Source organism: Pundamilia nyererei, unplaced genomic scaffold, assembly GCF_000239375.1.
Source record: "Pundamilia nyererei isolate P.nyererei 1_Seehausen unplaced genomic scaffold, PunNye1.0 scaffold00023, whole genome shotgun sequence".
Lineage (NCBI taxonomy): Eukaryota > Metazoa > Chordata > Actinopteri > Cichliformes > Cichlidae > Pundamilia > Pundamilia nyererei.
The window spans coordinates 307,312-319,845 of NW_005187424.1; the positions used below are offsets into that span (position 1 = coordinate 307,312).

Sequence of the window (12,534 nt, forward strand, 5' to 3'; positions counted from 1 at the left end):
AGTCATCAACTCTGACATCAGAGTGCTGCACTTCGCAGAGTGCTGCACTTTTTTCCCTCTGAAATTCTTACAGCACGGTGCAAAACTCTGCAGCCAACCCGAATCTTTTATCATTTGTTAGAAAAATGAGAAATAGAAGCATTGATTTACTCAAACATTTAAACGTAAACGGAAATATAGTATATGAGACAAAGGCAGCCCTTGAAAGTGAGCAGCAGTGATGTTTGGTGTGAGCAGCTCTCTATCAGCTCTCTGAGGGTCTTCAGGAATAGTTCTCCAGTCTTCTTGAAGGACATTTAAAGCTCTTCTTTGGATGTTTTTGCCTTTTTCTCTGTGCTCTGTCAGAATGACCCCACCCTGCTTCAGTAATGCTGAGGTCTGTTGTACAGATGGCTGCAGACACTCACTGTTGTACCTCCCTCCTGACTTTCTCCATTCGCACTGATGATGGTTTGAACTAAAAATTTTACACTAAATGTGGATTCATCTGTCTGTCAGGCCTGTTTCCACCAACTTTCAGTCCAGTTCTTGAGTAGTTCTCAGACCCTTCCTTCCTGTTTCCAGGTTTCCAGGTTTCAATTAGCAGTAAATGGATGAGCTGAAGGTTCAGATCATCTCTCAGGCCTTTCCTGGATTTTCTCTGTTTCCTGAGGACATGACTTTCAGATATTCTCACACTGCTGTAGATATTTTCAGGCCTCACACTTCTTGTTTTGTCCTCGACTTGTATGTTTTTCTCACATTTGCTAATGAATCATCTCACTGGTGCAAACACTGAAGATACGATTTAAAAATGATTATTTCCACAGTTGCTGTTTATCTCTAGACATTAAATTGATTCATCCCTTGAGTTAAGTGCCATTTTTATGCTTGAATGATTCATTACATTTAACAAAAATGGTCAGGTACAAGTACCAGGACTGAAAACAGAGTCAAAAGCAGTCAATGTTTCAAGAAAAGAGCTTCAGAAAGCTGGAGAACTGTTTTAAAAAAACAAGAAAGTCTGGCTGTTCAGATGAAAAAACATAAAGAATGAGGGTGGTTAGCACCGTTGCCTCATAGCAAGAAGGTTCTTGCATCAGGCCGGGGTCTTTCTGTGCAGAGTTTGCATGTTCTCCCTGTGTTTGCATGGGTTTTCTCCAAGTACCCCAGCTTCCTCCCAAAGAAATCCAGTTAGTGTGGATAAGTCAAATGTTAGAAAGCACTATAAATGTGCTTGTGTGAATGGGTGAATGCACAAGTTGTGTAAAATGCTTTGAGTGCTCAGAAGAGTAGAAAAGCGCTATATAAGAACCAGTCTATTTACCATAAAAGTTTCTTTGTGGACTGACATTCTTAACTGAAAACTTGGGTGTCTTTTCTTTTTCATTTTAAAACCTGAAGGTTTTTCAAAGAACTTCGACACAAGAATATTTATCTCCACATGTTACCCGGCGTGGCCCTGCAAAACCTTTGTACAGATATAGAAGACAAACCAACCAAAAACAACAATACATACAATGGAAAATAATGTAAAACACATTATCATCAGACAAAGATTCCGTTTCCTCCAATCAAAGAGGAGACGCAAGTTAAATGGCAGGTCTAAAACTGAAGTCTGTGATGACATTTAAAAGTGTTTAAAGCCACACTGGAGGCCTTTTTTCTTTGAATAAAAACAAAGTGTCTAACTATCCAATCACACGAGGAAAATGCGTCAAACTCATATGAGAACATTTCAGATACAGAGGCAGAAAGTCACAGTCCACTCGCTTAGTGTGTCTAAAATGCTCCGCCTTGCACTCCAAAAGTCAGCCTCTCTACAGCCATCTCTACATCCTATTATGATATTATATCTTCTGCTCTTATATGATTACAGTAACCCTCGGGTAACCTGTTTTAATTATAGCAGACAGACACAGACAGACAGACAAAGCCAGCTTACTGCTGTCCCTGTCTTGACTCAGTTGTGTTTATGTAAGCTAGGATCTCTGCCACCTGGTAATGAGAGTATTCTTCCATGTTGTCTGCTGCTGGATGCTCTCTGTCTGCGTGATGCCTCAGCTCCCTCTAGTGCTTTCCCAAAGACATGAAGAGCCATTCAGAATTACAGTCCTGACACCCCACCCTTACAGATTTTGGACCTGTCCTTTTTATTGCTACACACAGCTGTTTTAAAAAGGGTCAGAGATGAGGATGATGGCAGCTTTCTCAGGGCCACATAAACAGCAACAACATTTAGGTCCAAACTCTGGCCAATCTGGACCGGGAGTCTTCAGGTTTCAGCCTAAAAAAGAAGAAAATGCTCATAAACCCGTGTTAGTCACTGTACTCTGCACTTTCTCTGCAACTGTCGGAGAACAACCTCGCCCTGCTGGACCAGCGTCAGTTTTAGGCACCGCTGGCTTGAATTCGCTCTTCTGTCACAGCAAAACATCTGCTTTGTAATTTTGGTTGCGTACTTGACGTGAAGCCATTTGTCTTTGCTGTAACTGATCTGTGGATGACAGATAGAGCTGAACTGTCTCTTTTTTTCCCCTCATGTTTGGAAGAAATGTGTTTTAAAAGCTGCCAAGGTTCTGGGTTTGTTAAACTGTGGTTGCTTAAATAACCGTGCTTTCTCTGCTCTGGCTTGAAATAGAAGGGTAAATCCTTCCTAACTGAAAAACTAGAAAACCGTGTCAGAGAAAGCTGGAGGATAAATATGTACTGCTATTTTCTCTACCAGGACGCTCATAAAACCAGCTGAAGAAAGGATTGCGCTTCCTTTGACAACAAAGCAAAGGTTATGCTTACTTTTATTTTGCTGTAGATTCAAATGGAAAATACAAGAATAAAGGCATAGTCGTGTGAAACATTACCAACCCCGCACATATAACGACAGCTGCACACAGCAGTCTTTTAAAGCTGTTTTGCTACGGCTCACTGGAAGCAAGTGATTTCAGGAGAGGAGAGGTTGCAATCCACTCTAGTTGCAATGCCAGCGAGCTGATTTATATGTGTGGACTCGTACATAGGTGGGCGTCCACCCAGGCTGTCTGGGTGATGTACACCTCTAATAGATAGTGCCTGATCATGCAGAGAGCCCTTTTCAGGGTGTGCACGGGCATGTGTCAGCATCATGGGGAAATCCCAAACCAGCAGATGGTGCTGCCGGTTTATCCTTGCTGAATTAGATTTCTCTTTCTCACACATATACAGTCTTATCTTGAAGGACTTCAGATGGAGACTAAACCACTCATCCCCACTTCCAATGGTCAAATTTTTTCCCACACTTGTCAACTAAAAACAGCTCCTATTCCTGAAACACAGCCTCCTCAGGACCACTAGACTCAAGGCTGAAGTCTTTCCTCCAGCGCTGGCTGCTTACTCAGCTGATGGGAATTTGGCAGACTGCAGCAAAATACAATACAAGTGCAGAACCAGAAGCCAATCAGGCTGTGTGGCTATCCATTTCACTCCTTCCTGCACCGCTGGTTACTTCGGTGATGCATGGAATTTGCAAAAATGTGCTTTTTCATCACACTTGAACCATCATCAGATCGTGATGTTGACATGAAGTAGACGCATCCAAGCGGTTGCATAATTGCTCATGGGCGTGTATGCACTCAACAATTAGCTTCCTGAGATTTAAGTAGGTCAGTTCTTGTGGGTGTGCAGCGTGAATGCAAATGCATCTAATTCCACCTTTCGTAAGCCTTGGTCTCCCCCTCGTGAGAGCTGCATCTTCTCCAGGGTAATCCATAGCATGGATCCTTAGAGGTTTTACATACGCCTGGTTAAAAGACACGGACATATTATTAAGTCGCGCTGTAGATGGATGGAAACTGTATGCTTCTCCAAACAAAATGAGAACGAGGAGGTTCAGGGGTTGACATTGTGTTTAGGCATGTTTAGAGCTCACAGAGAGGATTACTCCACAGTGGGTATTAGGCAGCCAGGAAGTGCTGGAGAGAGTTAAGACACTGAGCAGAGGCCTGCTGGGCATCCAGGCAGGAAGCCATCCGTTTGCCTCTCACAGCTGACTCATACTGTCTACGTGGGCAACGTCTGCATGTACACACACACACAAACATGCACCATGCTCCCACATGCAAGGAATATTTATATGTTCATGTGGCTGTCATACGCAGGCGTAGACATGTTCACCTGCATGTGTGAGGTGATTATTTTCTATCCAAAATGCAGTACTGTCTACACACGTGGTTAAAACTGAAGTTAAGCCAGGTTAAATTTTTATAATACATAAATATTATTCTGCCCTATAACAGTATCTCAAATTTAAGGCCCGTTGGAGTGCGGCAGTCTTAAAACGTATGATTTAAATTGATTCTTTTTTACACTCTGCTCTCTGACCTATTAAAAATTAATCGATATAGATCTTCAGACACCTTCAGGCGATCCAAATATCAGAGTATCTTATTTCTGCCTGTCAGTTTATTTTCCTTTGATGCTAATAATCCCAGGATGACTAAATCTGAACATTTGTTTTACAACTTGTGGAATTTTTAAGTCTACATCTGTAATCTGGATTAAAACATAAATCATCCAACCAAGAAAACTCAACACAAGCAGACCTGGAGTCACTCTCAGATTAATTAGTGGGTTTAAATCTCAGTTATTGGTGTTTCTCAGGAGGTGCTAAAGTTTTAAGGCTTTTAGGGGGAGTTTAAAGTCACAGTGTCGTTCCACTTTGAATTCATGAAAGTGAATTTAGCTCAAATATTTTTTAAGAATCTGGATTTAAATCACTCAGAAAGCCAAGAACATGTTGTACCTTAAAAAGACTTTCACACTTTGGGCTGTTCACACACACACACACACACACACACACACACACACACACACACACACTGGAAGCAGGGAGGAGTGGGCTCTTTATTGGTACTTACGTCAGGGTGGAAAGAACATTTTCTTGCCCATATTCCTGTCTGAGGTTAACGGGCAACATCCGTCTCCTCCTCACTCTCTCCCTCCTACACTCTCACCTCCCCGACTCCCTCATTTTAATTTCTCGCTCCCGCTCTCCCCCTCTCCGTGTCTGCCTCCAACACTTTTATTTCTCTGTGTGGGAGAGCCTTGCCGCGAGCGCCGTCCCACAGGGAGCCTTTCACGCTGCCGATGTGCTCAGCGGCTGCTGATTGTAACCTCATGCGCCCCTGCAAGTGAGTCATGCAAGGTAAAGAAGGAGTTTGTGTGTGTTACAGAGAGACAGCTATTAAAGACACAGCGGGGCCACCAAATGCTCCCTTCATAACCAGGAGATCGGCTCTACCAGTGTTACCCACTCAAGGCATCATACGCGCAGTCCCAAGTGTGCACATTAGGCCGAGCTCAGGAGCACTCTGGGGTTTACAGGCATGTGAAGAAGAAAGCAGGCCCGCTATCTCTGGCAGAAGTTTCCCTAACCGGGTCTTAGAATCAGGTGATTACAAGCCAAGGTGAGCAACAGCATAGAGTAACCCACCAACAGCTGCATTTGTGTATCGTCACTGTTATTTTCAGCACAGAAACAGCTGACACTCACCTGTTTAGCTGTGCTCACCTCCACGTAGGCTGCCTCTCCACCTCCACCCACTACTTCTCCATCGCTTTAGTGCTGATATCACATTTCCCCCATCAAACCATCCTTCAGAGAGCTTAAAAACTGACACCCACTCCACCCAACAATTTTTATCAAAAAGGATTCCAGGTAAAATTTCAGCGAAGTAAAGGCCAACACCACAGCCTCAACAGACCCCTGTTCATCTTTACCAGCATGAATGATATTCATTCAGCTGTGTGCCTGCTGCAGCACACTCCTACATCAAGTCTGAGGGGATATACGAGCATATGATTTAAATATATTTTATATTTATATGATTTAAATGTGAGACGAGGTCGCGTCCCCCTGCATGTTTTACAATTAAGCTTGTAGATCGTGTTGTTTTAAGCAGGATTTCGTTGCCTCCTGAAGCTCTTTGAATAATCTTTGTGCTTGAGAGATGTCACGCTGACCTCCGCTTGACAGTTGGGCTGAATTAGCTCATGCACCCGGAGGGCTCACATTTATATAGATAAATAATTTCAAGAGCCGTGATTTGAATACTCATTGGAGAATTGCTGACATCTAACTGATTTATTTTGACCTAGAAAAAAAAATGTGAGTGCCCACGAAGTTGTTGATCATGGCCAAAATATGTTTATATGTATTTATTAGAACGCCTGCAGAGCAGACTGCAGTACTGAGTCTGTGCCAGCAGGTGGCAGAGCACAGCGCTGCAGTTATGAATGAATGTGCTCTGACTGCATGGCTTCAGGCAGCATGACCACAGAAAAATAGACTGACTTCTCCCTCCTCAGTGCACTGCCGGCATCATGGCGCTCCATTACTCTGCTCCGAGTAGCGGGGGCGCGCACGCGCGCTCACACATTAACATGGTACACACAGGATCAGAGCTTCTGCGCTTTCTATTTTTAATAGAAAAAAGTATTTAAAATAATACAACAGTAAGTATCCAGTAAAGATGACAACAGCAACAAAACAAAACAAATCAAAGAAAAAGAAAAAAAAGTGATTAGGTCTGTGTCTCCACGGCAACCATGCATCCTCCCCTTACGCTCAGCCCAGTTTGCTGCTTCAGTGCCAGTGTGTGTGTGTGTGCGTGTGCGTGAACACTCAGCCAAAGCAGAAATGTGGAGCTACATGGAACACCTCTGACTGATGCACATGACAGTCTGCTGGTGAAATGAGGAGAACACATTAATGTGTTTGAGTGACTCATATCGATACGCCGAACGTGTGCTGGAATGCGTGTGTGCTACCATATGTACAAGAATAGACTGCACGTGCACGTTAGCACGGCTCTGCCAGGTTCTGGTAAAAGGCGGAGGACGGATTGGGTTGAGACACAGATGCGGTGAATTATGCAGCTTCACTCCGATTGCTGTGGCGGTGAGGGCGATAATGGCTTTGATGAGGATACACTACGATGGAAGCCAAGAGTAAAACAAACTGAAGAAAAGAACATCATGGAAGGGAAGGGCTTGAGTGAATGATTGGCTGGAACAGAATAAAAAACAAAAACAAAAAACAAAAACAGGGTCCTTGACTTCAAGGCAGGAGGAGTTGAGTTTCAAATCACCAGCTCGCTCCATATTCTCTCTTATTAAAATATCCCCAAAATATTCCCCCCTTTCTCCGCCTTCCCTCTTCCTCCCTCACCCGTTCTCTCAGGCTGCCGCGGCCCAGGCCAGCCTGACTGTAGCCAGGCAGGCCAAAGAGTTCAGTGTGGATCCTGGTAGTGTTAGATATCTCCTTCCCTGCGCTCTTTCTTCTCCACTCGTGCATCTCGAGACACCCACCATCATGTTCCTCCTTCCTGGGCCTCCGTATTTGGGAAGTTCTTTTGTCCAATTTCAGGGGTTAAATATAGACAGACAGACAGACAGACAGACAGGAGGACAGATGGAGGCCTGCGAAGCCGCCTTTATCCAGCTCGAGGAAACTGCCGTGCCCAACCCGTCAGAGGCGAGTTCACGCGATGTGTGCACATCCGTCACCGCATCATCCTCCATCCCTCCCTCCTTTCATCTGCCTGTCACTTCATCCCTCGCCACCTCCATCTGTCCACCCGGGGCCTGAAGGGGTGAGGCGCTAAGTAAGGAGGGCTGTGTATAGTCTCTGAAGAAAGTTTTCTTTATGCCATTCTCTCTCTCTGTCTCAAGCATCCCCCACTCTTTCGCTTGTATTTAAAGTATTATCTTTGCCACATGTTCAACAACTCACAAAATCATACCAACATAAAGTGTCCTGTCAACACCCCATTGGTCAAACACTGATTTAGCGCTCTCTCAGGCACACGCACACGCACACACACACACACACGGTGAGGCTCTCTGTGGGGGTGACTCCTGGGGGCCTCTGTGCTATGTCCCATCTTCCTCCTCCTCCTCCTCCGAACAGTAGTCTCGTCCCTGCAAACAAAAGCATGACTATGAGAAGAGCCGACACCTGTTACACCACCTCATTTACACAGACCACCATCAGTCTGCAGGCACCTGATAAAGTGCTCAAAGGTGGGCTAAACTAGCTGCTCTCCTTTCCTCTGCAGAGCTTCTCCAACTCTCCTCAAAAAAAGCTCTGAAATCACAGGACGCCTCAGAAGGACGCCGAGTGCAGTACTGGAATATTTCCACTCTGTATTACTTTATAGTAATGATGCTTTTCAAATTAAAAGACTTTTACTTCAACGTTAATGTGACAGATATGTTTTCTTTTTTCAGATTTGCAGATTGCACTCATAATGTTTTGATTAAAACACCAGACAGTAATTAAAGCTCTGTTAACGGGCTTTATTTTTGGGCCACATTAACATATTATGACCCGATTGCATTTATACAGGAAAACAGCAGCCTAGTAAAAATCCATCATGTAACCCTATCCATCAGACTCTGCAGCAAGTATCACTATCATTCATCTGGAGATTTGTTTTTTCCTCCAGCATTCGCCGTCATTCTCATTTGTGTAGCTCTCTGTTGACGTCAAACAAGTCACAGAGCTGATTTATAGAATCGCATTAAATCTGTGGCATGGCTGGAACACGGCTTTAACTACACACACTGCAGTCACAGACCATAATAGCTGTGACTGTTTGGAGGCAACATCCAGTCTGATTTTAGGTCCCCGTCACACAGGCCTAGAGACCGGTTGCAGAGCGGTTGCTGGCAGTTGCACCTCCCCGTGATTTGGTCACTCATAATTTGCAGGGAACATTCAAACTTCTCCAAGTTTCATAACAGTTTAAAAGAGAAGATGACTGCACTTCTTTACGTTATTTAAAAAATGTTCCACCTCTCATCCAAGAGGCTCCTTCGGGTCTGATGGATGAGAAATGCCTTTGAAAAAGACCACGATGACCAAAAACCTACATGGATGTACTCTCCGATTTCAGCTGCAACCAAAACAGGTCCCTCGCAACTCCTGGAATCAACTCCAGATGTTTGAAATATATCAAATACACCAACATTTTACTATCTTCACGCTGTAGCTACATTTCCTCATCCACGTTTTCAAGGCCGAGGTGAAAATTTAAATCCGTCATAGCAAAGCTGAATCGAGGATTACTCATTTCACTTTGGGTGCTTCTGACTGTTTATGAGCTTGCAGCGTAATTCAAGAGGCAGACTAAGAGCAGCGAGCGCTCATCACCGTGGCGATCACCTGTCCCTCCCCCTCAGTGAGGGAGATGTTTAATGGTTTAGGATCCAGCTGTTATTTTAAATGCCCTGCCCCTCCTTCACTGCAACCCTCCCCAACAAACCCCACTTCCGGCCTCCTCACCTTCTCAATCTTCTCATCCAGCATCCTGAAAAATTCCTGCTGGCTTTCTGACGTGTGAATGCTGAGAGACACAGACACAAATGGAAAAGTTAGAGAGGGGGGGAGAGGAAGTTGGAGGATGGAGATGAGGAGGAGGGGGGGAGGCAACAAATACATCATGAGAATTTTCCATTACAACCCCCCCACACACACATACAGCACAGACACGCACACACATCCCTCACCGCAGTGTGAGAAACAGTTCTGTTTGGAGGATTTTAAAAGATCATTTAATAAAGAATTAATGCAGCAAAAGACTAAAGACTGCAGCCGGCAGCAGCCGTGATGTACGCACGCAGAGGCTCATCAACATGCACGCAGCGGGGGCCGGCCACGAGGCAGGATTACAAAAGCCAGACACAAAATATCGCTCGCTTCACGTCATAACATTAACATACTGAGGTGACAACTTAATGGAAGCAGCCGCTTATGAACGCATCAGTTCAGCCAGATTCAGACGCGCTTCAATAATCATTTCTGTTTGTTTTCATTAGAACTCGTCAGAATAAAAAGGCTCCGGCTTGAATTCGAGTGAAATAACGTTCAGCCTGATAACTTCGGCTTATTTTTCATTCGCAAGATTATTTCACATTTTTCTAAGTCCCCTTTCTACTGGCTGCATGGCTCTGAGAGGGGGCCCCCGCCACAGTTTAAGAACCTCCGGCTCAACAGTTCATTTTGAACGTTGAAAACAGCCGAAATCAGCGTGGAAACAGAAAGAGAAACTGTGGCTTCCTCTGTCACAAAACAAAAAGAAAATATATTACGTAATGTGAGCAAACTGTACCTTTGACATTTGTCATTCAAATTACCGAAGTTGCCCATAAAGAATAGATGTTATTATTTATTCCCACTGCATGTTTACGAGATTAAACCCGCTACTCATGACTTACTTGGATTTGATGTTTGGTGCAGGAACCTCTTTCTGATGTTTGCCCTTGTGCTGGACATTACTCTTCTCCTGAAAACGCACGCACATGCACACCATTAGTTTTCATTATCAGCTGATGGATACGTTTAAAACAAACAGCTACATCACTGGAAGCAAATGTCACATCAAACCTGGATTATCAAATTACAATCCTCACCCAGACGGCACTGCGTGACGGGCGTGGGACACGGGAAAGAGGCATAATGTATGTATGCCTAATAAAACTGATTATCGGCTCTGATGAAGGTTGATCACCATGCATGCGTTTCCTGCTGTGTTTCCGCATCATGCATTTTCCACCTCTGAGTCTCTGAGTGAGGATTACTTTGTGAGAGCAAGCAGCTACACGGATGCTGGTCAGACCGCAAACGGCAGACGGACCGGGCTATGTAAAAACGCAGCTTGTGTCTTACAACAACTCATTTGGCGCTATATAAATAAAACTGCATGGAATACAGTGCTTATCTGATGTGTGTCTGTACTGAAAATGCGCATGTGAGACAGTATGACTCATGACTGCAGACCAAAACTACCTACAGGTAAAATAAAATAACGTGAACCTGAATATGAAGGCAGACCTAATTCACATGACGCTCATTCTTTTCAGTCAGTTAGTGATCTGGAGAGGATAAAAACCTGGTTTTGCAAGTTTCACCTTTTGAGGAATAATGCATCCAAACATTATTATGTAACAGGGAAGCTGTTCTGCAAATTTCCGAAGCAGAATGACTTTCCCAGTCACGATATAGTACGTCTTTGCACCACTGAAGACCTAAAAGTTTTGCAGGAGGGAGTGAAACCAACCGAGCGATCAGCCCACACATTCCACACACGCCTCATGTTGTTTCTACCTGCATGCGAGGCAAGTTTTGTGTGTGTTTTTTGCACTAAGACAATGTGTGTGTGCGTGCAGGCTGGTCAGGCTGACGGAGCCGCCTCTGGACACAAACAGCAGTCTGTTCGCCTCATCTGATGGACTGTCAGGAAAAGGTCTGCGAGTCTGTGAGCCGATGACAGGCTGTCAGCGGATGGTGTGTGCGTGTTTGTGTGTCTCACCAGGTTCTCCTGGTTGCGTGCATTCACTCGGTTTTCATCCCCTCTCATGTACTTCACCTCCTCCACTCCCTTCTTGTATTCGTCTGGAAAGAGAGAGAATGAGGGATGATTAAAGGAGGGAGGAAAGAACAATAAGTTGCATTTATCAGAAGAAACAGGGCCCAAATTCCTTTCAGAAATAGTTTAAGAACGGCTCGTCAGCCTTACTGTAACCTCGCTGCAACAGCAACATGGCCAGCGACTATTCCATTGATTGTTGTTATAATTGGTTCAAGGTAATCTGATAACTATGACCTGATGGGGTGCACTGAAAAGTGGAGATGACAGCTGAGGGATAAGCAGGAGGACACAAGTTTCCATTTTAGCTACAGCAATTCATCTGATGAGAGAGAAAGCAACGACGGGCAGACACCGAGGGAGAATAAGTGAGTAGTGGGTATGTGAAATGAGAGGAGACGAAAAGGGGGGGGAAGAAAAAAAGAGGTGATAAGGAGGAGTAAGCTGCAGGGGATTTAAGATCAGTTAAACAGCTTCTGGGCTTCATGGACAGCTTAGACGGTTAAGACAGTTAAGACAAACTCAGAGGCAGCAAGAGCGTTGGCCGTCACCAAACGGCGCAACCATCTGCACAGTTCAACCACCGCGCCCAGAACGTCCGGCCTCAATCAAGCCCACAGCTCAGACTCAGGGCAATAAATCATCCAAAGTTATTTTCCCGATACCGTCCGAGCCCCGATGATTAGCCCAAGAACAGCCGAGATATCGCGATGCACACAGTCAACCCACACAAGTGCAAACTGTGCAAACTAACGAACGACAGCAGATACTCATTACGGATCTTATCATTAAGTCCATAAACAAATATCACAGTCCTTTATGACTTCCACTCGGGTGGTTCTGTTTCTGGTTTTCACTGTGTCCACGAACGCGATCGCTTGAAGAGTTTTGAATGCCATGTGATCAAACTTTGTGGGGGGCGTAGAGCGGGGTCGTGTTTACAACCTGGCTCGTGTCCATCGAGGCCTTCAAGGTCAACTTCATGATTTTGTCATGAAAACTGACAAAAAGCCTTAGAACGTGTGCATACAGGGAGTGCAGAATTATTAAGCAAGTTGTATTTTTGAGGAATAATTTTATTATTGAACAACAACCATGTTCTCAATGAACCCAAAAAACTCATTAATATCAAAGCTGAATGTTTTTGGAA

The 12,534-nt window shown here is 44.5% G+C and overlaps 1 protein-coding gene across 3 annotated transcripts in view; it reads right to left on the reverse strand.

Moving 5' to 3' along the window:
* Positions 1-6,421: 6,421 nt before the first annotated feature.
* The window catches only part of LOC102202080 (uncharacterized protein C1orf21 homolog), a 30,060-nt gene continuing 23,947 nt past the window's right edge, over positions 6,422-12,534 (reverse strand). For all 3 annotated transcript variants that reach the window (XM_005727066.2, XM_005727065.2, XM_005727064.2), the window contains 4 exons: positions 11,328-11,410; positions 10,234-10,301; positions 9,302-9,362; positions 6,422-7,935 (listed from right to left, as the gene is read on the reverse strand). In XM_005727066.2, the coding sequence (XP_005727123.1) occupies positions 7,888-7,935; positions 9,302-9,362; positions 10,234-10,301; positions 11,328-11,410 (260 nt within the window). In that variant the 3' untranslated portion in view covers positions 6,422-7,887. The remainder of the gene's footprint in view (positions 7,936-9,301; positions 9,363-10,233; positions 10,302-11,327; positions 11,411-12,534) is intronic.